At 40.8% G+C, this 27,933-nt stretch overlaps 1 protein-coding gene across 5 annotated transcripts in view; it reads right to left on the bottom strand.

Annotated features, from left to right (window-relative positions):
* usp34 (ubiquitin specific peptidase 34) overlaps positions 1-27,663 on the bottom strand; it is a 269,588-nt gene extending 241,925 nt beyond the window's left edge. For all 5 annotated transcript variants that reach the window (XM_041211861.1, XM_041211887.1, XM_041211870.1 and 2 more), the window contains exon 1: positions 27,443-27,663. In XM_041211861.1, coding sequence (XP_041067795.1) covers positions 27,443-27,485 — 43 coding nt within the window. In that variant the 5' untranslated portion in view covers positions 27,486-27,663. The remainder of the gene's footprint in view (positions 1-27,442) is intronic.
* Positions 27,664-27,933: the final 270 nt, after the last annotated feature.

Below are 27,933 nucleotides of genomic sequence, written 5' to 3'. Positions count from 1 at the left end.
ATCTTGGAGTCCAGATACAATTCTGGTAAATTTGCACCACACACTCTCACCAAGGCCTATAAATCCTTCTTAAGGTATGGTACCCGCAGCTGTTCACAGTACTCCAGTGTGGTCTAACCAAGATTTTGTGTAACTGTAGCCTAACTTCTACCCTCTTATATTCTAGTTCTCGATATATAAAGACCGCATTCTATTAGTTTTTTTGATTGTTTTCTGAGCTTCATGACATTTTAATGACCTATCTACCTTGACTTCAAAATCTCTACAGACCTCCACTGTTTCTAGTTTTCACCAATTAGAAAGTACTCTGCCATGTCCGTTTTTTTAGGTCCAAATGACTTCACATTTGACTACATTGAAAGCATTTACATAATCCATCAATATTTCTTTGTAATTTTATGCATCCATCTACACTGCTTATAGTGATGCTCATCATTGTGCCATCGGCAAACATGGGTATGTGGCTTTCTATCCTATCATCTTAGCTGTTAATAAATGTAGTGAATAGTTAAAGCCCCAACAATGATCCTCAAGGGACACTACAAATCACATCCTGCCCATAATCCTTACTCTCTGGCCCTACTCTCATGCTACCTAGCCAATTTCCTAACCAGGTCAATAATTTGTCTTAAATTCCATTAACTTTAAATTTAGCTAACAGTCTTTTATGAGGGACTTTAACAAATGCCTTCTAGAAGTCCATACAAATAACACCCATAGACAAGCATTCTCCTGTTCACTACTTTAGTCACCTCTTCAAAACATTCAATCAGATTCATCATCAGGCATAACCTAACCTTTATAAATCCATGCTGACTTGCTCGAAAATTTAAGGTGTTCAGTCAACCAATTATAGACTTTAGTAATTTCCCCATCAGCAGATACTAGGCTAACTAGCTTATAATTCCCAGGATGCCCGCTCTCAGCTTCCTTAAATGTCAGAGTAATTCACACAATTTTCCTATCTAATGGAGCAGTTCCTGAATTGAGAACACCATCGAAGATTAAAGTTAAGACATCAACAATATTCTCACCTATTTCCTTTAAAATCCTGGGGTGGAAACTATTTGATCCTGGGTATTTGCCACTCCTTAGTGCCACTAATTTCTTCATTACTGTTATTTTGTTTATGCCAATTTTGCTGAGTTCCCATTTCTAACTTAATGTTAGTTTCTGGCATGCTTTCCTCTTCCTGTGTCATAAAAATAAACTAATGCAAAATAATTCTTCAACTTGTCCACCAGTTCCTTATTTTCATTGCAAAATGATAAATGGTGATATTGTCAAAGGGCTTCTATTGCTCCTAAATTGTAAAATTTGAGTTGATTTTGCCATCTCTTACAAATTTCTTTTCATATTCCTGTTTTGCTATGTTTTAAATCAGCCTTTGCAGTTCCTTGTATCGCTCCCATTCACCTGGGTCTGTGGTTTTTTTGCATCTTTGTTTGCTTTCCCTTTTAGTTTTACGTTGTCTCTTACCTCTTTATCTGTTGATGATTTTTTTTTTTTGGCAAGTGGAGCTCTTGCCCCTTAAGGGTATGAACTGATTCTGTATTACAAATTCTTACCAAAACACCTCCCGCTGATCTTGTCATTTTACGCATTTACCAATTTTCCCAGTTTACAGGAGATAATCTCTGTCTCATTCCATTGAAGTTGGCCTTACCCAATTCTAGAATCTTAGCAGCTGTTTCACGTTTCCCCCTTTTAAAACTATGTTGAATTCCATCATATTATCGCCATTAGATAATACGCACACAGAGCTAGGCTGTTAACTAAATCTGACTCATTACTCATTACTAAATCTAATATTGCATGCCCTTGTTGGATCTAAGACATACTGTTGTAAAAAACTACACTGAACACGGAAAATTTGTTACCTTTCTAACATGTGTTAGTTTATCTCAATCTATGTTGAAAGTTAAAATCCCGCATTAAAACCTTTAACGTTGCTACATGCTTGTCTAATCTCTGCATTTATGCATCCTATTTCACAGTTGCTACCAGGAGGCCAAAAGAAAACTCCCAGTACATCTTTTTCCATTTCTTAATTCTACCTATATTAGCTCTTGTTATATCTTCTCTTATCATTGAGGTGATTTCATCCTTAGACACTATGGCTACTGTTCCCCCGCTATCATTTTCCTTACCTCCCTGTAGAACTCAGAACCTGATATATTTAATTCCCAGCCCTGGACATCTTGTAACCGTATCTCAGCAATGACTACCAAGTCATACCCTCCAAGTTCAATTTGCACCCGTAACTCATTCAATTTGTTTCTTACACTCCGCACATTTGCATAAAGACTGCTTATCTGGGCCAAACACCCTAATATATCCTTCTATTCAATGTTTTACTCAGATTTTTTTGACTTCTCACTCCCGATTTGGTTACTGTACATCTTATAACTTTACCTTTACTTATGATGTCTATAGCACAATTTCTGACTGCAACTCTACCCTCTTCTCTTTTCTTTGTTTTCAAACTATTATTTGTCCTACTTTTTCCATCTGAGCCTTCACCCCATCAATACCCCTCCCCCATTGCTAGTTTAAAATCCTCTTGACCACCCTGTTTATCTTGTCTAAGACTCTGTCCACCCCAGTTCAGATGGAGCCCATCCCAACAGTACAGTTCCTTCCTGTCGCAGTGCTGGTTCCAGTGTCCCATGAATGGAACCCCTTCTCCCCATACAAATTCTTCAGCCACATGTTCACTCCCCAAATCTGCTTATTCCTGTATCAATTTGTACATGGCTTAGGTAAAACTGCAGAAATTATAACCCCACCCCCCTCCCAAGGTCCTGTTTCGTAATTTAGTTGCTAATTCTTGTTACTCCCCAAACAGGTCCTCTTGCCTACGCTTCCTCATACTATTGGGCCCAGCAAGGATCACAACAACTGGATGCTCCTCCTCCCTCTTCAATATTCTTTTAAGCCTGTTTGAGATGTTCTTCATACTGATACCAGGTGGGGAACGTACCATGTGGGACTCTGAATCCTGCTTACAAAGGATGCTATCCATTGTCCTAGTGAATCCCCAACAACTACATTATGCACCCCCCCTTCGCTGCCCACTTTTGCACAGTGTCCTATTCCAAGATGTCATGGTAGCATTTTGGCTGCTCCACTGCCAATCTAACAACCAACAAGTGATCCCACAACCAATGGATGATACCAAAGCTCTGCAGTCTTGAACAATAGTGGAAAATTAAACAACAGGTGCAGGAGGCTCCACAAACATCCCATCTTCAAATCTGTAATAAGGAGAAAAGACTGCCCTTGACATGAAGGCAACATTTCACCAAACGTTTGCTGATGACTGCACAGTGGTCAGTCCCAGGTAATGAAACAGACTGTGCCCACATGCAGAAAGACCTGAACAACAACATTCAGGCTTGGGCTGAGTGGCAAGTAACAGTCATGCCACACAAGTGGCAGGCAATGCCTATCTCCAAAATGAATCTAGGCACCTCCCTTGGACATTCAACAGCATTATCATCACTGAATGGTGGTAGAAAATTAAACATTTAATGGTAGGGAGAGGCTCCTTGAATATCTTCATCTTCAATGATGGCACAGCCCAGCACATCAGTGCAAAGGAAAGGCTAAAGCATTTGCAACAATCTTCAGCCAGAAATGCCAAGTCCATGATCCATCTTGGCATCCTCCTGATATCCCCGTCTTCAGCCAATTTGATTCACTCCACATGAAAGTAAGGAATGAGGGTCACAATTGACCTTAAATTCAAGTGGTTTGCTACATAACTTCTGTGGCCACAAGAGTAGATCAGAGGGTATTCTGCAGTGAGTGACTCACTTTCTGACTTTCTAAAACCTCTAAGAACATGAGTCAGGCATACATTGGAATGCTCTCCATTTGCCTGGATGAGTACAAGTGCAACATCACTGAAGAGATTTGACACTATCCAAAGCAGCCTACTTGACTACAACAGATCTAGCACCTTAAACATTCACTCGCTCAGCCACTAGCACACCATGGCTGCTATGTGTACCATCTACAGGATGCACTGCAGCATCTCACTTTCTTTAATAGCAAACCCGTGACCTATACTGCCTAGGAGAACAAGGATGGCGTGGGAACACCACCATCTGCAAGTTCCCCAAGTCACACACTACACTGACTTAGAGAGAAAAAAACTGCTCCTTCATCAGAATTGGTATGGAATTCCAGGGGTTTGACCCAAACAGCACTGTGGGTGTACCTGCACAAGGACTGCAACAGTCCGAGAAGACAACTCACTATCACCTTCTCAAGAGGAATTAGATGGGAAAAAAATGTTGGCTTTGCCATAAATGAATTTAAAAGGTCTTTTGTCTTTATCCTAGCAAATAACAAGTACAGTGTATCTGTTGGATAAGATCAGCTTCTGCAGGTCCTTGTTCTCTATCTTACCTGGGTTCCCTTACTCTATACACTAATCGGTCACAACAACTTTGTTCTGATCCTGCACCTCTGAAGTGTAACCAAGGTCTGGAGCAAACTGCAAACTATCCAGATAATTCTTTAATAGTAACACAACATTACTTATGTTATGCAATTTGTTGTGTTATTGTCTACTTTTTGTTTTTGTTGATTTCTTTTTTTCTACACGTTAATTTTCAACTAGCACTAAGACACTGGACAAAATTATAAACACTTACTGTTTACATGAACACAAGTATTGGAGGCAAAAAGCAGCAGCAACATATTCCCAACTTTGACACACTGGTTATGTTGCACTCCATTTACACCTGCTCCGTATGACCACTTAAGAGCACTATATGTTTGTATGTGCAGGATACTTTCATTCATTATAAATATCATTGATATAAATCAGTTCCAAAATACATTTTTATAATTAATTTCCTTTGCAATTGCTCAAAGGTAGTTCAGGACTCGTGATTTCTATCTTTTAAGCAGTATCTCACTGCAATATATACGGAATAGGAGGACGAAAATGGGCTTAGACAGGGTGCCTCACCTGGGAGGAAAAGGATTTTACCAATACTGAAAGATATAAGACCTCACAGATATTAATAATATTATTTACCGGTACCTACTTTACAAAACCTGAACGTGCACACTGTTCCCCCGCCACAAATGCCATCTCCATCCAGCTGCAGAGCCAGGCCACTCACAACATTGACATTCTATCTGGCTTAGCTGAGCTTTTGACCCCATATCATGCACAACACAAAGGCTGCCCACTTCCTCCTCCATAACATAACCAGTCTCCACTTGAAATCAGCCACCCACTGTTGAAGCCATCATCTATGACTTTCTTACCTCCAGACTGGATTGCTCTCTTGCTGTCTTTGAAGACTTCCCATTGCCCAAGCTGCATGAACCAAGCTCATTCAAAACTCTGAATACCCATATCCTAACCCATTCAACCAACACCCATGTGCTCATTACCCTAATTGGCTTATGGTTCACTAATCCCACCATTTTAAAAATTCTTAGTTTCTTAATGGTTTTCCCTCTCACTACTTCTTTAATCTTCTACAGCTCTACAAGTCTTGTGAACTCTGCGTTCCTCTAACTCTGGTCCTCTACACATCCCCACTCTCTGCTCCCATCATCGGTGGCTTTGCGTTCAGCGGTCTAAGGCCCAAGCTTCAGAATTTCTACCCTAAATCATTTCACTTGACTCACCCCCTTTAAAACCTTCAATAACATTTACCTATTTGACCAAGTTTCTCATCACCTTTCAACAGATTGCCTTCCTTGGTTCAGTGTCAACTTTTGTCTGATAATACTTCTACGAAGTGAGCTGGGACATTTTCCTACTTTAAAAGGTGCCATACAAATGCAGTTGTTCTTTTTGCCCTAATTCTCATAGTAAGTCTGCTTAATAGGCAAGAAATGCTTGTATTTAATTTTCCAAACTCCTCCCTTTTTCTCTCTCGGAAATTTGCATGAAAAGAAAAATTCCACTCTCACAATAAATCTGCCATTAGTCATTAATGTTCCACTACAATTAGGAAACCCCTCCACTGTAACAGTGTACCTGAGAAATTGTTGCTGAATGGGAGCAGCAGGATGAAATCCATATCCCATGGTTTCTCTTTCACTCAAGTGCAAAATTAGTCAAAAGCAGTTAGAAATCCTCATCACTTGAGGTTCAAAAGAAATTTCAAATTCTGTGATGGACACAAAGCTCCAAAGAGGGGTACAGGCAAAAGCAGGGAAAACGTCCTGCAAGTAAAGAATAGAAACTTATATTTACATAATGCCTTTCACAACCTCATGATGCTCCAAAGCACTTTAGGGCCAATTAAAATCTGTTTTGAAGTGTGATCACTGTTGTAACATAGGAAAAATAGCAGCCAATTTGCACACAAGTTCCCAAAATGAGTAACGTGAAAAATCACCAGATAAGTCTCTTTTAGTGATGTTGGCTGAAGGATAAATAAAGAGAATAGGCAAAGCTCCCTGCTCTTCTTCAAAATAATGCCAAGAGAAAGAGAAGACAGAATCTTGGTTCAACATCTCACCCTAAACACAGCACCTCCAACAGTATTGTTAATATTCTGACAGGCACAGTATTTCTAAGATTAAATGTTTTGCATTAGTTATGTTATTTTTAGGCAGATATGCAGACCTGAGTGGACGAAGGTAACAGCAGAAAATGTGAAATACTAAATTTACATGATTCAATACCCTACGACTGGCCTTGATTGGACTAGATTGTTTTATGGTGTTTCGCCAGTACCAATTGGTAGCTAAATACAAGTGATTCAATAGGCTGAAATATCCTACCAATTAAATAAGGTAATCTGTATGATTAAAGTTAACATAGTCAATATCTATTTCCACCCACTCATCTACACCTCCACCCCTCCACAACCCCACGCACACGTCCACCAGTCTGCCCACACATGCACGCGCCGACCCGTCTGCCCAAACACGCACCCACGCCCATCCGTCTGTCCACCCGCCCACGCATGCATGCACACACTCCGACCCATCTGCCCACACAAACACACACTCCCACCTCCACAACCCCACGGCGCGTCCACCAGTCTGCCCACACACGCACGTGCCAACCCGTCTGCCCACACACGCACGCACCCACACCCATCTGTCTGTCCGTCCACACGCCCACATGCACACACCCCCACCCATCCATCCAGTTGCCCATGCACACACCCCGGCCCGCCTACATACACGGAGCCCCCCCCCCACACATGCAAGCAGCCCCCTGCCCACACACATGTGAGCGCACACACCCACGCACGCACACACAAGCGCTCTAATGGTCTTTATTTGTTACTCAACTTTTTTAAAATTGTCAATTTATTGTTGTGACATGTTTTGTTTTGCTCAGCAAGTTTTTCTTTTCATAAGTCAGCATTTTATTTTAAAATTCATGTTTAAGGTTGTTTCAAACATTATCCTTCCAAAATTTGCCCATCAACCCCCCCCCACCGCCCCCCCACCGCCGGCTGCTAATGTATAATACATGCTTATGGACTGCATCTAAATTTTAACATTACAAAACTAAAGCAGGTATAAGTATATATACAGTATATGAAGTATTTCTACAAGTGAAAGATTTCAAATAGTCTATTCTGATTAACTCAGTGTAAGGTGCAGATGAGTATTCATGAGAATGTACAATTCTTGAGTATAACCTTCAAGGAAGAATGGAAATCATCTTTCTAAAAACTTGATGATGTTTAATAGGAGTGATCACCCTGTTTACACAGTATGATTTTAGCCCTAAAGGTTTAGAATACAAGAATTTAGTTAAACATCACAATGTTCATGATGATGTGTTTAATCTCATGAATGAAGTGAGCTCCTTGAATTAATGAGCTTTCCTGAAAAGCATGCATTTGCTTGAACTATTGAGAATGTTACTTTAAGTAAAAAGATATGATAGTTACAAAAAGATATGTACAAAGTTGTGAGAAATTGTAAATCTAGAGAAGTTACCAAACAGAACCAACAGCTTACATTCGCAGACCACCTTAAAACATAGTAAAACATCCCAAGATGCTTCACAGAAGTGTTTTCAAACAAAATAAAGAGATATTAAGGCAGATGGTCAACAGCTTGAAGAAAAGCAAGTTTTAAGGAGCAACCCAAAAGAAAAAGAGATGCAGGGGTTTAAAGGAGGGAATTCCAGAGTTTAGGACCTGGGCAGGTGAAGACCAACCAACAACAGTGGAGCAATTAAAATTGAAGATGTTGGAGGAGTGCCAATATTTCAAAGGGCTGTAGGTTACAGAGAAAAAGAGGATTGAAGCCATGGAGAGATTTTAAAACAATGATAAGAATTTTTTTTTTAAATCAATTAAATATTTCTTAACCAGGAGCAAATGTAGGTCAGCGAGCAGGAGGGTGATGGGTGAAACAGGACTTGGTGCAAGGTCATGACATGAGTAGCAGTTTTTGATGATCCTGAGTACAATGTAGAATGTACAATGCCAGGAGTGCTTTGGAATAACCTAGTCTAAAGGTAACAAAGGCATGGATGAGGGTTTCAGGAGCAGATAAGCTGAGGCTGGGGCAGAGTCAGGCAATGCTACGGAGGTGGAAACGGGCAGTCTTAATATTGGAGCAGATTTGTGGAAGATTATCTTAGGGTCAAATATGACACCAAGGTCGAGACTAGACTGGTTCAGGCTCTTATAGTTGCCAGGGGGAGGGATGGAGTGGCGAGGGAAAGGAATTTATGACGGGACCAAAAACAATTTTGTCTGCCTTTCCATTACTTAGAGGAAATTAGAGAACCTGATACTGGACGAGCAGTCTGACAATTTAGAGATGGTGAGGGGTCAAGAACGATGAGGTAGAGTTGTGTGTCATCAGAATGCAAGTGAAAACTAGCACTGTATCTTTGCATGATGTCACCAAGGGACAGCATGTTGATGAGAAATTGGAGGGGGCCAAGGATAAATCCTTGGGTATACTAGAGGTAACAGTGTGGGAGTGGAAAGGGAAGCCATTGTAGATTATTCTCAACCCAAGAATGGAACCAGGTTGAGTGTAATCCCACCCAGCTAGATGGCAACAGAGAGCCACTGGAGTGGGACGGTGTATCAATCACCTCAAAGATTACAGTTTGTGAAGCGCAAGGGGTCATAGTTTACGTTTCTCAGTCCCAAGGGGTGTCATTTGTGACAGGGTTATTTTGGTACACTGGCTGGGGTGAATATCTGATTGGAAGGATTCACCAGGGTGTTCCCAGAAAGATGGGAAAGGATTTCGGAGATGACAACAGGTTCAAGGACTTTGGGGAGGAAAGGGAGGCAAGGACAGAGGGGTCAAGGGTTGATATTTTGAGGAGAGGGGTGATAAAATACCCGAGGAGAAAACACCAATCTGTTAAAGCATGTTTTTAGTGATTAGATGATAAAGTTCTACAATTTTAAAAGGGGAGACAAAGCAGTTTCACAATTTAGAGGCCTTGAGAAAATGAGCAAAATTTGGAAAAGTGTGCAAGGGGTCTTCATTTCAATGCAGCAATGCAGTGATCACAAAGGGAGGAGAAAGAGTCCATCAGTGGTGTTAACTTTCAGCCAAGTTAAAAGGTTTCACCTCACTGTTCAGATGGATGTAAAAAAGCCTAAGGCACAATTTGAAGAGGACTGAGGACTTTCCCCCATGTCCTAGTCAGCAACCTTCCAATTACCACCAAAAAAAGTGATGGGATTAACTGGTCACTCACCTTATTTTCTGCCTAACAGCAAGTTTAATTTCTACGTGGAAAGACTAAACACATTTCGAAAGTAACTCATTATTTCTTAAGCACTTCATGTCTTCTCACAACATCCCCCCTAATACCCCAAAAATAAATGCTAAGTTCTTTCGCCAGAATTTCAAATTTGTGGTGTCCTACACTAGAAATCATAACTTAGTTAAAACCCATCTACATAACAAAGCTTTTAGTCACTTCTCCTAAACTATGATTCAGCATCTGTTCCCCGATCAATAACCACTGTGCAGCACCTTGTGATGGTTTAGATGCTTGAGATGTTATGGCAAATTTTATTCTAAATAATCTGAAAAAAATCAACTTTGTCCATTGTTACAAGAAGTTCCAATTATCTATTTTTTTTAATCTCAGAAAGGTTGCAGCAGTTCAAGGAGAAAGTTCCTTCCACCTTCTCAGCCTAACGAAGGCTGGGTAATGAATGCAGCCTTGCCAGCATCACCCACATCCAAGGACGATAAAAGATACCAAATACATAGTGTTTTATCCAAGTAAATCAATGGAACTAATTCAAAAGTCAAGATTTGTCATAATAGTTTTTATTTTGTAAATAACTATCAAATTAAATTTTGATTTAGTCCACAAAAAGACAAATTGCCATTTTTGATTTTCAGTTATAAACTATGTATGGAATTAGGTGCCCACAAAATGGCAAAACTCTTGTTATTCCTACAAGTCTGGACTTGAGATCCTGTTTGAACAGGAGCAAGGAAGTGCTCGCAGTGTCCTGACCAACACTACGAAAACAAATTATATCATTTACCTCATTGCTGATGTTGCACATTGCATGTTCGACCTGATGCCATGAGATTTCATGGGGTCAATGTTGAGGACTATCAAGGTCACCCCCTCCTGACTGTATACCACTGTGCTACCATCTTTATACTGCTGGCAGGACAGGACATACTCCATGATGGTGATGGAGGAGTCTGGGACATTAGCTGTGATAGGTATAATTCTGTGAGTAGGACTTTGTCAGACTGTTGCTTGATCAGCCTGTGGAACAGCTCTTCCAATTTTGGAGCAAGTCTCCAGATGTTAGGGAGGACTGCATGGTCGATTGGGCAGTGTGTGTCTTTGTCATATCCTGTGCCTAGATCAATGCCAGGTGGGAAATCTGGTTTTATTGTCATTTGACTGTTCTATAATGGTTTGTTACAATTGACGACTTGCTAGACCACTGCAAAGGGCAATTAAGACGCACATTGCTGTGGGTCTGGAGTCACAGGTAGGCCAGACTGGTTTAGGGAAGGGAACATGCCATCCCTTAAAGACATTAGTGACCAGATAGGTTTTGATGACAATCCAGTATTTTCATGATCATCATTACTGAGACTAGTTTTTATTCCAGATTTAATTAAATGAATTTAAATTTCCCCAGCTGCCATGGTGCAATTTGAACTCCTATCTCCAAACCAGGCCTGGGATTACTAGTCCAGTAACATTATTGTTATCAAAGCTCCCATTACCACCTATCACCCACCCTACCTCCACTTACGAATCAATGCTCCTCCATGTTAAACACCAATTGGAAGGCAAGCAAGAGCACAGAATGTGTACTCTGGATGGTGGTGCTTCGATACCCATCACCAAGGAGCCAAGCAACGACAGATTCAGAACAGATAATGCAGCTCAAAATTAAACATCCATGAGGTGCTGTGGGCCATCAGCAACAGACTTGTATTCAACCATGATCTAAAATGTCATGGATCGACATAGCTCTCACTCTACCATTATCATCAAGCCAGGGGACCAACGCTGGTTCAAATCAGGAGTGTAGCAGAGCATGCCAGAATCTGCACCAGGCATGCCCAAAACTGAGGTGCCTAGCTGGTGAAGCTACAATTCAGGACTACATCCATGCTGGATAACAGAAACAGTATGTTAAAAGCAGAGTAAACAATCCCACAAGCAATGGATCAGATTGATGCTCTGCAGTTCTGTCATATGCCTGTGTGAATGATGGACAATTAAACAACTAATTGAAGGAGACTCAAAGAACATTCCCATCCTCAATGATGGTAGAGCCCAGCACATCACTGGAAAAAAAACAAGGTTGAAGTCAGCCAAAAGGGTTGAGTGGGCGATCCATCTCAGCATCTTCCTTAGGTCCCCATTATCACAGATCCCAGATGTGAAACGTTTCGATTTACTCCAAGTGATATCAAGAAACAGCTGAAGGCAAGGAATCGAAGATCCTGACAACATCCAGGCTATACTGCTGAAGACCTGTGCTCCTGGTTAGTCAAGCTGATCCAGTACAGCCACAAAACTGGCATCTACCTAACAACGTGGTAATGTCCAGGTATGAACCGTCCACAAAAGCAAAACAAATCCAATCCGCCAATTACTGCCCCATTAGTGTATTCTCAATCAGCAAAGTAACAGCATGTGTTGTCAACAGTGCTATTAAGAGGCATTTATCCAACAACCTGTCCATCAATGCACAGTTTGGGTTCTGCCATGGCCACTCAGCTCTAGACCTCATCACAGTCTTGATCCAAACGAAAATGGACAAAAGAGCTGAACTCAAGAGGCGAGGCAGCATTTGACTGAGGGTGGCATCAAGGAGCCCTAGTAAAGCTGAAGTCAATGGAAATCAGAGAGCAAACTCTCCACTAGTTGGAGTTACACCAAGCACAAAGGAAGATGGCTGTGGTTGTTGGAGGTCAATCATCTTAACACTGGACATCACTGTAGGAGTTCCTCAGGACAGGATCCTAGACCCAACAATCTTCAAATGCTTCATCAAATGACCTTCCTTTCATCATAAGTTCAGAAGTGGGGATGTTCACTGATATTTACATAATGTTCAGCATCATTTGTGATTCCTCAAATGCTGAAGCAATCTGTGCCCCCTTGCAGCATTACCTAGACAACATTCATGCTTGAGATGATATGTAGCAATTAACATTCATGCCACACACAAGCTAGGCAATGGCCATCTCCAACAAGACAGAATCGAACAATCTATTCTCAACATTCAACAACATTAGCATTGCTGAATCCAATAAATGCTGGTTTAGTCAGCGACACACACATCCCATGAATGAAAAATAGTAGTTGCTGCATTTCCCAACATTACAACAATCACAATTCAAAAGCACTTAATTGGGAAGTCCTGAGCTCATGAAAGGTGCTATATAAAAATGGAAAGAATTCTATTACTGTGCTGAAACCTTGAGTTCTTGATTGTAACCAACTCTTGGCTCTTAAATTCCTTAAGGGCAATATTCAAAGATATTATAATACACCTGTGACATTTCCTCCCTTGTGCTGGCAAGGATGGAAGGGAGACTTCCATTATTATGTTCATTGTGTCCTAAAGCACTGAACAAGCAATTATTTTAAAAGTGCTGTATATGTTACTATATAGACTGCCAGAGGGGATCAAAGTTACGAAAGGCCGGGTTGGTGAAAAGGGCTGAGATGCTCTTATTTCACAAAAAAGTGCCATGTTCAGAATCTCAAATAGCCTCTCTTAAACTCCTACTGCCTGGCTTCTCAGGCTGACCCTGTTTAGAACTGTGGCTGAAGTGTGAAGGCAAGTGTCTGGTGTCAAAACCAGATAGTTCTGGGTAGGTGGGCCTCAACAGTCCTAGTTGGCAGCCTACCTTGGGGAAGGAAAACTCTTGACTTTAAATCCCCAGCTAAGGGCCAAACAGCAAAGTCCTCATTGGCTGACAGCGCAGAGGAACACAGACATTGTCTATGACTGAATTCCAATGTAGAAAGGGAAGGTGAGGCTCTCCAGTTCTATTGCAGCTCAACTAAGAGAAGCACAACTCCAAACTTAAAACCTGTATCCTTTCCGCAGCTCACACATTGGATGAGTGTGTGGAAAGGGTTTGCACAGACCTCAACCATTTAAATATACTCAATGTGCCGATTGTTCAGGAAACCAAGCAACATATCAAACTACCAAGCCCCGGGGGGAAGTGGCGATGGGGACAAGCAGAGGATACTACTGCCAGTCTTTAGCCATAGCCCTGCACCCGTGGCCTCAGAGTGATGGCTGCTCTCCACAGATCAAGGCAGATGTGGAAACCTTTCTTGGGTATAGCACACTGCCAATTCCAGGGAAGCAGAAGAAAAGGAACCCTAAACCCAGCATGCCCACCCTGCACCTGCCACATCACTGCCCTTAACTGATCACCAATCACTGCAGTCAAAACATGAAGAAAACTCACAAAGAAGATCTTCTCCAGATGACACGCTTTGTTCATGGAATGTCAGAACACTTCTAAACAACAGAAGGCCAGAGCATAGAACAACTCTCAAAGCCAGAACACTGGGCAGGTACAATAATGACACAGCTGCTTTAAGTCAAAATCAAGGTTTTCAGGAATCTCATCTTGAGGGAGTAGGCACAAGGTATATCTCCACTGGATCAACAAGTCCAAGGACCAGCCTCAATAGTCAGGTGTGGGCTTTCCCATTTGATCTGAACTGGCATATATGCTCATCTCACTTCCCAGGGGTATTCAGCTAATTCATGACACTTTGAATAAATCTTGCCAGAAATCAGTATGCAATGCTCGCCGGTGCCCTTTTTAAAATTCATTCATTCATGGGATGTGGGCGACACTGGCTAGGCCAGCATTTATTGCCCATCCCTAATTGCACTTGAGAAAGTGATGGTGAGCTGCCTTTTTGAACTGCTGCAGTCCATGTGGTGTAGATACACCTAGTGTTGTTAGGGAGGGAATTCCAGGATTTTGACCCAGCGACAGTGAAGGAAAAGCGATATATTTCCAAAGTCAGGATGGTGACTAGCTTGAAGGGGAACTTGCAGGTGGCGGTGTTCCCATGTGTCTGCAGACCTTGTCTTTCTAGATGGTCACAGTTGTGGGTTTGGAAGGTGCTGTCGAAGGAACCTTGGTGAGTTCCTGCAGTGCATCCTGTAGATAGTACATACTGCTGCCACTGTGCTTTGGTGATGGGCAGAGTGAATGTTTGTGGATGGGGTGCCAATCATGCAGGCTGCTTTGTCCTGGATGGTGTCAAGTTCCTCGAGTGTTGTTGGAGCTGCACTTATCCAGGCAAATGGAGAATATTCTACTACACTGCTGTCTTGTGCCTTGTGGACAGGCTTTTGGGGCTGAGGGGTGAAATCAGCAGGTGAGTTACTCGCCACAGGATTCCTAGCCTCTGACATGCTCTTGTAGCCACAGTATTTATATGGCTGGTCCAGTTCAGTTTCTTGTCAACGGTCACCCCCATGATGTTGATAGTGGGAAATTCAGTGATAGCAATGCCATTGAATGTCAAGAGGTGATGGTTAGATTCTCTCTGGTCAGAGATGGTCATTGCCTGGCACTTGTTACTTGCCACTTGTCAGCCCAAGCCTGGATATTGTCCAGGTCTTGCTGCATTTGGACATGGACTGTTTCAGTATTTGAGAAGTCGCAAATGGTGCTGAAGATGGTTTGCTGTTGAGTGCACAGTAAACATCCCCACTTATGATGGAAGGAAGGTCATTAATGAAGCAGCTGAAGATGGGTGGGCCCAGGACACTACAGTAATGTCCTGGAACGAAGATGATTGGCCCCCAACAACCACAGCTACCTTCCTTTGTGCTGGGTATGACCTCAACAAGGGGAGAGTTTTCCCCCATGATTCTCACTGACTCCACTCTTGCTCAGGCTCCTTGGTGCCACACTTTGTCAAATGCTGCCTTGATGTCAAGGGTAGTCACTCTCACTTCACCCCACAAGTTAAGCCCTTTTGTCTATGAATACAGCCTTGGCTCAATGATGCCAGGTGCTGAGTGGTCCTGGCAGAACCCAAACTGAACCTCAGTGAGGTTATTGCACCAACAGTGACACGCACACATTGGAAGTCAAAGAAGCAGTCTATGACTATCTTAGTTAGCAGGATCATCACTCTTGGTGACTGCAGTGCCCATGTTGGTAGACTGGAAGGCATGGAGGGGAGGGGAGGGCCAGGGCACCACATCCTTCTCTCCAGGTGCAGCAAGTTTGACCTTGCCATCACAAAAGTCTTCTAACAAACAAACTGAAAACAACATGGATGCAACCCAACTCTAAGCATTGTACAATAATGTAGTCCAACACATGCAAAAGAGGCTCAAGGATGTACGCTCTACCCACTGCCTTGGAGGTGCTGAATTCTGGTCAGTTCATTGGCTTGTCAGGAGCAATTGGTCTTTTGAAGACAATACCTCAAACCATAAAGAAAGCCCGATGTAATTATTCTAAAGTCTCGGCCAAGAGACAGGAACTGAAACAAAAATTGGCCACCGAACTCACCAACATCGCAGAAAATAACATAGACATTGAAGAATCTTGGAAGTAATTAAGAGATGTCACTCATAGCACGGCACTGGAGGTCCTCGGACTCATCAAACCAAACTACCAGGATTGGTTTGACAAGGACCACCAAGATATAGCCAAGCTACTAGATGATGTATACAATGTTCACAGATCCTACATTCCTGACAAAAAAATCATCAGCAGGAAAATCCAGATAACAGCGAAAACACACGCAGCAATCCAAACTAAGAGATAAGAACAAGGCTACACAGCTTCAGAAAGCTGCATTTAAGCTTAACCTGAACTGTCTCCATGAGGGTTGATCTGCCTATGGTCCCAAAACCAACAGTGTGACACCCATCCTCTCAGCCAAAAGCAATCAGCTCCTAACAAACAGGCATAAAAGATTCTTTTTCATCAGGCAGAGCACTTTAGCACTCCTGAACCAAGAATCCACAATGTATGACGACACCATTGAATCACTTCTACAATTTCACGTTGTGGATGAGCTTGCCATCAATTCATTTCAAGTCAAGGTCACCAAGGCCAGAAAGCAACTGTCTGTAGGCAAATACAAAAGCAACATACTATAGATGATGGAAATCCTCAGCAGATCAGGCAACAAATTGATGACATTTCATCAGAACAGTAACCTTCCGATGAGAGGTCATCGACCTGAAATGTTCATTGTTGATGCCTGACCTGCTGAGTATTTCCAACATTCTTCGCTTTTATGTCTCTGGGTAAATCCCTGGAGCCAATGGCATTTCACCAGAAATATTCAAGTACAGAGGAGTTCGCATGGTTAGGAAACTCATGAGCCTCTTCTGCTTAATCTAGAACCAGAGCATTGTGTCCCAAGATTACAAGGATGCTTTCATAACTCACCTTTACAATTATCATGGTATTTCACTTCTCCCCAAAGCGGGAAAAGTACTAGGAAGGATTATCATCAATAAGATTGTCACTCATCTCACAGAATCACACTGTGGCTTTCGGGGTGAACGAGAACAGTCAACATGATCTTTGCAGCATGCCAAATTCAATAAAAGTGCCAGGAATAAAACCAGGGCCTCTTTATGGTGTTCATTAACCTGACCATGGTTTCAGACATAGTAAACCATGAAGGCCTATGGAAGGTACTGTACAAATTACAGCTGCCCTGAAAAGATGATCAGGGTCATCCACTCATTTCATGACATCAAGATGGCCAACATAATAGAGGATGCTGCTTCATCAGATGTCTTTCCTGTTACTAATGACACCAAGCAACGTTGCAGAATGGCTCCAGTTGTTTTTGCCATCTACTTTTCAGCCATGCTATTGTATGCACTCAAAGAGCTCGACATAGGAGTACACATTCAGTTCAGGACAGAGGGCACAATCTCTTCAATCTACAAAGGTTCAAGGCTCGCACAAAGATCATAGAACAGCTACTAAGTGAACTGATTTGTCAACAACTGTGCTCAAATAGCACACATTCAGAAGACGTCCAGATGCTTGTTAACAACTTTGCCCAAGCCTCAGAATGCTTCAGTCTTACAATAAGTCTGAAAAAGACAGATTTTGTAATGACCTGCCCTGGCTACAAACTCCAAGATTCCATTATCACAATCAATAATACACTTCTCAACTCAGTTCAGAAGTTTTGCTATCTTGAGAGTATCCTCTCCAACAACTTGATGTTACAGGATGAAATTGCCCATTGCCTAGCAAAAGCAAGTTCAGCATATTGCAGACTCACCCACTAGCTTTAGCAAGAGCATAGAGTTTGTCTCAAAACAAAGATCAAGGTCTACCAGATAGTGTTTCTCACATCACTTCTCTATGGTTGTGAGGCTACTGGCATCACAAAGCAACTACAGGCATTTCGCTTTTGCTGCTTAAGATCCATCTGCAACATTAAGGATCGCAACAAAATCCTCACACCAAAGTTCTTGCAAGGTGCCACATAACTGTTATTGAGAGCATGTTCACCAGAGCTCAGCTTCACTGCATCAGCTGTGAGGCTCACACAGAGGATTCTTCATACTAAAGATAGTATTCTACAACCAATTGACTCATATGTCATCCCAAACTCAGATACAAAGACATTCTGAAAGCCAATCTCAATATATAAGTTGAACCCCATTACATGAGAAAAAACAACATTAGACAGGTCCAATGTGGAAGTCTTGTCATCAAGCAATCTCAACATTTGAGGGAGAGAGTCAGGTCTCTATAGATACAAAACCAGTGCCTTCACCTACACCTCCACTGACTTCACATGTAATATTTACAATCAGATCTGCAAATCAAGACTTGGCTTAACATCACAGATGAGATGACACCAACCTGAATGGTGAACAATTTTCTCCTTGCTGAATATTCATCCATCCAAGGGACAGGAGAATCCATCATAAAACAACCACTACATATAGCAAGGTTTCAAATTGGAATGAGATAAATGGTCAATGTATTTTGGTAGCATTGAGAGAAAACTGTGGCTAGGAAAACTCCCCAACTATTCAAATGCTGTCACAGGATTGTCTACATCCATCTGAACAGACAAAACACCTCAGTTTAACATCTTATCCAAAAGAGAACACTTTCTGAAAATGCCTTGAAGTGTCAGACTAGATTGCATGCTCAAGTCCCCAAGAATGGAGTCTGAACCCACAACTTTCTAACTCAGAATCAAGAGTGCCATCAAACAGCTAAACTGGCATTTGACTCATGCTTCTGAGGCAGAGAGCAATCTCACAGCCAAGAATCAAAAAAATAAGCTAATGAAAATAGGCATGCTGTACCTCTACAAATATCAGTCGCTGGACTGTCATTTTCTGCATTTTTTTAAAAAAGAGTAAACGTCCTTAATATGTATGCTCCCTGCCAGCTTCAATGAAAGCTTGTATTAAATCTGAATGAGGTTTGTGAATATGGTATTTCTTACATCCACTCAAACAGACGGCACCTCCGCAGAACAAGACAGCAGCACTCCCCCGATTGTGTGCTGCATTTTCAGTCTAAATTAAGTGTATAAGCGGGGCTGGAACCCACTATCTCCTAACACGCAAGACAATGTACTACCAACCGAGACAAGCCAACGCTTACTGTTACAAGTAACTTGAGCCCCAACAAAAGAACCCTTGAAATCCAGAAAACAAAATCTTATTTGCGCATATTTATTACTATGGGTCTGTCCCATTTGAATTAAATACGAAAGGAAAGAGCTGCTTTTAGCACTATTTCTTCATTAAATGGAGAAATCCTAATCAGAACATTGATTGGTTTGCATCAGCAACTGATATACATGCAAGTATTTAGAAACTTTATGCATGTATCCAAGACCCCATGGTACACACCTATGCAGCTGACAATAGGAGAAGTGTGGTCATGCTTGGCTCGGAGGATCACAGCATAATTTTGATAAGCTATGCAAACTCATTAGCAGAAATTTTGCCTTTTTTCTCCTCAAACTTATTTCAAACACACAGATACACACACAGACACACACACACACAGTACATTAGCACTATTTGACAACTCACTTACAGAATTGTAAACCTGTCTCATTTATGTTATATACTCTCAACAGCTAAAATGATTAGGCCCTCTTTGAGCTTTGTAACATTTCAGCACGAAAATAATTTTACATATAATGGTTACCCTACCATTTCAATGGCAGCAATATACCAAAATGCAGGGTGTCAAAATGCTTAGTTATTCATGAATTTAATTGCAATTTATACTGTACTGTTTGAACTGGTTCTGAAGCAAAAACTATTTATTGCAGTCAAGTTACATTAAGCAGAGATCCAAGGAGAGTAAGACACTCAATGTTTACAAAGCAAAAGAATTAAAAACAAGATAGTTGACATCTGCACTAAGTACCTCAACTAGCTGTTAAAAGGTGAAAAATAAGCATCCTTTCTGCTCATTTAGGGAACTGGACTTTGAGGTGTATAGTATTTTGAGAATAGTATTTTTCCCTCCTTTCTTTGACTTTGACAAAGTTAAAAAGGAAATTACTTTAAAACCAACCCATCTGAGCAACTTGTATCCTACAAATGATTAGTACCAAATTTACTAAACATGCATATTACAGAACACATTGCATGAATTACAACTCAGTATCTGACTTCCTGCATGTACATGTTTTGCTGGGCAGAATTTTAATGAAGTTAAAATGATTCCATTATCAAAGAAAGCTTAGGCTGGGCTGATAATTGTCCTCCTGGATTGTCAACACCAGCAAAGGTAACAGACACCAATTAGAAACACACTTCACTCTAGATAGGATGCATAAATAGCAGAAAGGAAGAAAGCATAATCAAGGGAAAAAGTAACCTAGATTCTCCCCAAGAGACAAAGGGCATCACCTGTTTTTCCAACCTGTATAACATTAAATCTTTTGAAAATCCTGCAACTGTACACAAAAGATTTCAATGATTTCTGTGACTGTAAATAAATAAATCCACAATTGTTAATCCCCTTCAAAAATAGATGGTTACTTCTGTGGAACAGAAACGTTAAAAGAATTTTATTGTTGTTCACTGAAATATCTAATGCTATAATTTGAAAAAAAAGAATGAATATAAATAGAGACAAACTGAGGCCTAACTCCCATAGGAACTACATTCAATATCAACCATTAATAGGATGACTCAGCTGGACCCAAAAGAAAGCCAGCCACTACTACAGTAAATGACTGCTTTTGCTATTACAAACATCTAGCTTTGATTGTACTTAAAAGCTTGATAGTTGCTGGACACCGTGTATAAGTCACTATGAATATAATGTAGCAATTATCAAAGAATTCAACACTCTATACACAATCTCTCTGTATTCCTTTAACTAACAGCTGTAACTTTCAAGTAAGGCACTGCAGCGTTTCAGACAAATCTAAACCCATGCAACAGTGTTACAGTTGTACACAAGATTAACAACTTAAACTATACATATTTAATGCAGCTGAACAGACATGTTGCCAAAGCCTTGCATTCATTGGGACAAATGCAAGAATGCCAAGTTTCAATCACAATAATTTGTAATCCAGGTGCTGATTGATTGGCAAGTCGACTCTGATTGGCTGAGGTATGCCATGGAGAAAGCAACAGGGTATTATAGGATCCCCAAGTATGCATGTCCACAGGTCCCTGAAGGTGGCAGGACAGGTGGATCAGGTGGTGAAGATAGCATATGGAATGCTTTCCTTTATTGGATGAGGTATAGAATACAAAAGCAGGGATGTAATGCTGGAACTGTATGAAATGCTGGTTAGGCCACAGCTGGAACTTTGTTCTGGTCGCCACATTACAGGAAGGACATAATTGCTCTGGAGAGAGTACAGAGGAGATTTACAAGAATGTTGCCAGGGTTTGAAAATTAGAGCTATGACAAAATATTGGATAGTCTGGGTTTGTTTTCCTTGGAACTGAGGAGGCTGAGGGGTGACCTGATAGAGGTGTACAAGATTATGAGGGGCCTAGATAGAGCAGACAGGGATGCCCTATTTCCCCTGGCAGAGAGGTCAATTACCAGGGGGCACAGACTTAAGGTGATTGGTAGAAGGATTAGAGGGGGCATGAGGGAAAACTTCTTCACCCAGAGGTTGGTGGGTGTTTGGAATTCAGTCTGGTTTAGTGGGGGAGGCAGAAACCCTCAACTCATTTAAAATGCAGCTGGATCTGCACCTAAAGTGCTGTAACCTGCAAGGCTACTAACCAGACACTAGAAGGTGGGATTAAAATGGGCAACTAGTGCATTTTATTTTCTCTTTTTCGGCAGGTGCAGGCATGATGGGCTGAATGGCTCTTTCTGTGCTGTAACTTTTCTACGGTTCTAAGCTCTAGGGTAATTCAAAAAAGGCACAATTTTTGAACATATTCCTGTTGTCTACAGAGAACAGAACCCTGTGTACGAATATATGTCGCTGTTACCAAGCGTAAATGAGCTATATTATGAGCTCAGCTGATTAATCTTAAATTGGTTGTTAGTGTAACTATTAGCACAGAGGATTGTTTAGCATGTGCTGTCTGATCGCAGAATCACAACTAACAGTAGACATTTTATTTTTGGTTTTGCAAGCATGGGTTGGTTGAGAACAGTCTGTACTTTGCCTATTACGAGCAATTGAAGAAACATGCTATTTGATTCAATCAGCCAATCGTTGGGATGTACAACCTACATGCCCTTATTGCACCAGCATGGAAATTCATACACTACGTTGCTCAATTGTATGGTAGGCAGAATGTCCATTTAGACTAATGGCATTATCCCGTTAGTGGAAAATACCACTCATGTAGCCACTGCATAGTAGCAGCATGAAACTATTTGCTTAACCTGTTGTTTAATTTTTTTTTAGATACTTTGCCTATCCAGGGTAGTTTGAGGTAGACCGGGCACTTTGCAGGCCCAAGTCTGCGCAATACACAGCTAACAATGATCTGATCAGGATAGCCATGATCCAGTAGGACAGCTTTGATGTACTCTATTTGTGCATCAAGCTTGCAAAGTGAGCAAGTGGCTTGGGCCCTATTTACATAATTGTTGATAAATTCAATCTTAAATCCCAATGTGTATATTGACTGGGGAAGGTAGGCTTGTGGTAGACAGTAGTGGAAAATCCATTAGCAGATTTCTCAACTAGCACATTGAGGAAAGGGAGCACATTAGACTGCTCTGTTTCAAAAGTAGAGTTAAGTATGGGATGGGGCATATTAAGGTGTGTAGGAAAATCCTTACACACCTCAGATTCAAAGATCGTGAACATACCATTTACATCTTGGAAATATGCATAGGATAGGAGAGGAAATTAGAGCTCATTCTATCAAAACCACGTTTCTTGTGAATACCAACAAAAAAATTACTGAGCGCTGGACCTAGAGGGGATCCCATGACTACACCATCTATTTGGGGCTACATGATGTGGTTAAAAGTGAACTTGACTGTGCAAGTTGCTAAGTTCATAAATTCAATTAATACAGATTCAGGATATGACAGTGCATCTGTAGTGCCGTGATATTGTGCAAATGTCAATGGTTTCCTTCGGCGACATGTTCATAAATAAGTTCAGAATGTCAGAAAAACACATAGACAAGGCATTGTTATCAATATGTAGGTCATTACATTACAGGAGAGATTGAGTTGGTTAGGATTATATTTGCTGGGGTTCAGGAGAATAAGGGGGGATCTCATAGAAACCTATAAAATTCGAACAGGACTAGACAGGGTATATGCAGGAAGGATGGTGGGGGAGTCCAGAACTAGGGGTCACAGTCTGAGGACTGATCATAATTATCATGATGAATGGCAGAGCAGGCTCAAAGGGCCAAATGGCCTACTCCTGCTCCTAGTTTCTATGTTTCACGAAGGTGAAGGGATTCTAGGGATTCTTCATTGTGTACATGGCAAATTCACTTAGAACGAGCTATAGAAATTCAATCAACCATTTAACCAATTCATACTGCATAGAACTTGTCAATGATAAAATAAGGCATAATAATCACTTGTGTCTCTCTTTGGTAACCCATACATGCAAGGACATTGTGAGCCATAAAGGTGGATCCTATCATGTACGTTGCAAGGCAGCTCATTACTCTAATTTAATATTCCATGAGGCTTAACAAGTACAGTACAGCAAACTTACAAAAGAAAATAGATCAATTGGCCCAACCAGTCCACGCTGACATTTACCTACCAAGTGAACAAATCATTACAGTGACATTAACCCACCCTTTTTCCTCATTCATCTATCCAATCTTATCTTGAATGTTGACAACTTCTGCCTCAATCACCAAGCAAATTCCACAGCCTCACAGCTCTGTGGAAGTTTCCTCTGCCCTCTGTTCTGTGTGTCTTGCATTTAATCTTGTATCTACGACATCACATCCTTGAGCCTTCAACTACTGATAAGTCTGCTTTCATCTAACCTGATCCACTCATTCTTAATTTTCTATTACATTTCTTCATAATCTTTGTTGTAATAACACATACATATAATAGAGACCCAATTTCTTATGCAGTACAATGGAATGCAATTTGAGAACATAGCTATTAATCACAATAATATCACACACAACAGTCCACAGTACCACATGGAATGGTATACTAACCTAGCCTGTTCAATGGGTACAAAGAAATTAAAGACCAGACATGAAAAAATAGGCAACTGGGGTTTCAGATGCAATCAATAATAATGGAGCTTCTCCTAAATCTATACTTAAAAACTATGAACATCAGCCGCCAATGCATTTTTCACAGACGTTAAATAATTCTAGTGAAATAGACAATGATAATTGAACCAAGTGATCTTTATAAGCACTAACTAAGGCAATTCTTAGGCGAGTAAACCTTTATCATAATTTTCCAAGAACAAAATCTTTTGGATAAAATCTGCTCAGAAGGAAGGCATAACTTCTGATACACATAAGAAAACTTCAATCTCACAGTCATATTGATTTCAGCACTAAATCAACCGTGGGTAATAAAATAAGTTAAAAATTGCATTAGGTCAAAGGAAGTGGCTTATAAGGGTAAGAGAAAGTTGAAAGACTGAGGATTGGGAGCAATTTAGAACCCAGCAAAGGAGCACCAAGAAACTGATTAGGAAAAGGGAAAAGAGAATGTGAATGCAAACTAGTGCAGAAAATGAAGGCAGGCTGTAAAAGCTTCTTTAGGTATGCAAAAAGGAAAAGATTAGCTAGGACAAATGTGGGCCCATTACAGATGGGGATAGGAAAACATATAGTGGAGAACAGGGAAACGACAGAGAGATTACTTTGCGTCTATCTTCACAAAAGAAGATACAGAAAAATCTCCCAGATGTACTAGGCGAACAAGAGGCTTGTGAAACTGAGGAACTAAAAGGAATTAGTATTAGTGAAGAGGTAGTACTTAAAAAATTAACTGGATTGAAGGTGACCAGATGAGCTTCATCCCAGAGTGCTGAAGGAGGTGGTTAGAGAGATAGTGGATGTATTGGTGGTTATCTTTCAAAATTCAATAGATTCTGAAAAGGTTCCTACATACTGGTAAGTAGCAAATGTAATCCCACTATTTAAGAAGGGCGGAAGAGGAAGAATGGAGAATTAACAGACTTGTTAGTTTGACATTAGGAGTAGCAAAAATGTTAGAATCTATTATAAATGATATAATTGGACATTTAGAAAAGAATGATAAAATTGCACAAAGTGAACATGGATTTATAAAAAGGAAATCATGTTTGACAAACTTGTAGCTTTTTTTGAGGATATTACTTGTAGCATTGAAAAAGGAGTACCAGTGGTTGTGCTTGCTATATTTGGGTTTTCAGAACGCTTTCAATAAGGTCCCACATAGGATGTAAGTTAATTAAATTAGAGCGCGTGGGATTAGGGAAAATATACTAGTATGGATTGAGAATTGGTTAATAGACAAAAGCAGAGAGTAGGGATAAATGGATCATTCTTGGCATGGCAGGCTATTACTAATGGGGTACTGCAAGGATCGGTGCTAGGTCCACAGCTGTTCACAATCTATATAAATGATTTGGATGAGGGGACCAATTGTAATATCTCCACACTTGCTGATGACTCCAATCTGGGTGGGAATGTAAATTGTGAGAAGGATGCAAAGAGACTTCAAGAGGACTTGAACAGGCTAGAACATGGCAGATGGGATATAATGTAAATGTGTGTAAAGTTACTCACTTTGCTAGAAAAATATAGAAAGGCAGAGTATTTTTCAAATGATGAGAGTTTGGTAAGTGCAGGTGTCCAAACGGACCTGGGCGTCCTTGTTCATGAGTCACTAAAAGTTAGCACGCAGATGGAGCAAGCAATTAAGGTGAATGGCATATTGGCCTTCATTGCAAGGGGATTTGAGGACAGGAGTAAAGATGTCTTGCTGCAGTTATATAGAGCCTTGGTGAAACGTCATCTGGAGTATTGTGTACAGTTTTGGTCCCCTTATCCAAGGGGAGATGTACTTGCCATGGAGGGAGTGCAACGGAGATTCATCAGATTAATCCCTGGGATGGCGGGATTATTTTATAAGGAGGGATTGGGTCTGTATTCTGTTGAGTTTCAAAGAATGAGGGAATTTAAACTTACAAAATTCTTACAGCATGACAGGGTAGACATAGATATGTTTTCCCTAGCTGATGAATCTAAAACCAGCGGATATATTCTCAGGATAAGGGGTAGGTTACTTAAGACTGAGATGAGGTGGAATTTCTTCACTCAGTGGTGAAGCTTTGGAATTCTCTACCCCAGAGGGCATTAGAAGCTCAATTATTGAACATATTCAAAACAGAAATCGATAGATTTCTGGAGACTAGTGACATCAAGGGATATGGAGATAGCGCGGGAAAGTGGTGTTGAGGTAGATGATCAGCCATGTTCCAATTGAATGGCAGAGCAGGTTTGACAGACTGAATGACCTAATCCTGTTCCTATGTCCTGTGTCCTATGCAAAAAAGTGCTTTCAATAATTGAGTTTTCGCCTCGACTTCCATATTATGTAAGAAAATCTTCTATGTACATGTTTAAGTCATAAAATGTACAAAATCAATGATAATTAAACGCTGACAAACTTTCTGCTAATGAAAACTCAGTTTCATACAATACCAAAGGTTATCACATACTATTAATAACTAAAATAAATGTTGCATAGAAGTACAAGCACCAAATAAATTTATTCAGCACAGGTGCTATATTGCACACCACTTTTCAAAAGTGTACTTGTCAATCTTGGAACATTTAGAAATGATATTTACAATCCAAAAGAGATTCAAGGTGTGTTTACTTATTAAGACCAACACTTTTAAACTAATTAGCCTCACTTATTAAGTCTGCAAAAGTCATTATCCATAGAAATTAAAATTAGTGATATCAATAAAGCAAACAGATTTTAAGCGACTAATTAAACTATCCTCATCAGCTATTAATCCATAGTCAAAGTAAAATCAAAGCAACTTCATGTGCCTATTTCTCCACAACAGTTTAGTTACAAATTACTGGAATCTGGAAAGCAACGTACACATCTCATATTATACACTTACTATCAATAATAATTGCCTAAATATATGAAATTATACAACTCAAGGCAATACTTAATCGCCAACGATAATACTAGCCATCATTTGTGCAGTAAAAAAATCATTCTATTCTCGTCAGCCTGATTTATTAGGCCACAAAAGCTGTAAGACATACATGCACTAAATTTATTTAATATTGCAGTAAACTTCAAATAAACATTAAATATTGCAGAATTCAAATGTAAGTAGATAGTAAGGACCGAAAGAAACATTTTTAATACAAAATGCCTTGAATGACCCGAGCACTTCTAGAGTGTCTAGGCCGCACGAAGACTGAAGACACAGGCCGGAACCAATGGCTATGCATTACTGCAGATTATTATTTGCCACACAAATACCTACGGGCCTATGCAGCAACAAGGACATAATTTTACCACTTACTTGCATTTAACACGTCCAGCAGCTCTGCACAGTTTTCGCACATCTTTCACTAATTTAACCATTTATCTGCCCTACAGCTTCTTGTTAACTTCAATTGTTTGTTGTGCGATCGTTCGTTGTTTTGAAAAGGCGCTGAGGGAGGGGGAAGGGAGGGTAAGAGAGAAAAAAAATCTGAATGCAAATTAACCGATCCGCACCACAACGACCAGCTCGAACCTCCGCGCCATTTTGATTTGGACAAGTCAGACGAACAGCTTCGGGTGTTTCCGCCTGCAATCGGCTCCTTCTCCTGCGCCGCGTACCACACGCAGCGCCCAAGATGGCCGCTCCTCCCGCCACAGGCGGCGCGCGCGTTCGTATGTCATTGCTACGGCAACCTACGTAACCACGGGGATGGTCGCCATTCTCCCGCTCCCAGACTTAGAGAATGGAAGGAAGTTCGTGTGTGTGTGTCAGATAGTGGTTGTAACCGTATCGAAGTAGTTGATGTG

The sequence above is a fragment of the Carcharodon carcharias genome, chromosome 2, assembly GCF_017639515.1.
Source record: "Carcharodon carcharias isolate sCarCar2 chromosome 2, sCarCar2.pri, whole genome shotgun sequence".
NCBI classification, from domain to species: Eukaryota; Metazoa; Chordata; class Chondrichthyes; order Lamniformes; family Lamnidae; genus Carcharodon; species Carcharodon carcharias.
The sequence above is the reverse complement of the archived record's forward strand: the minus strand, read 5'-3'. Positions and strand labels throughout refer to the sequence as shown.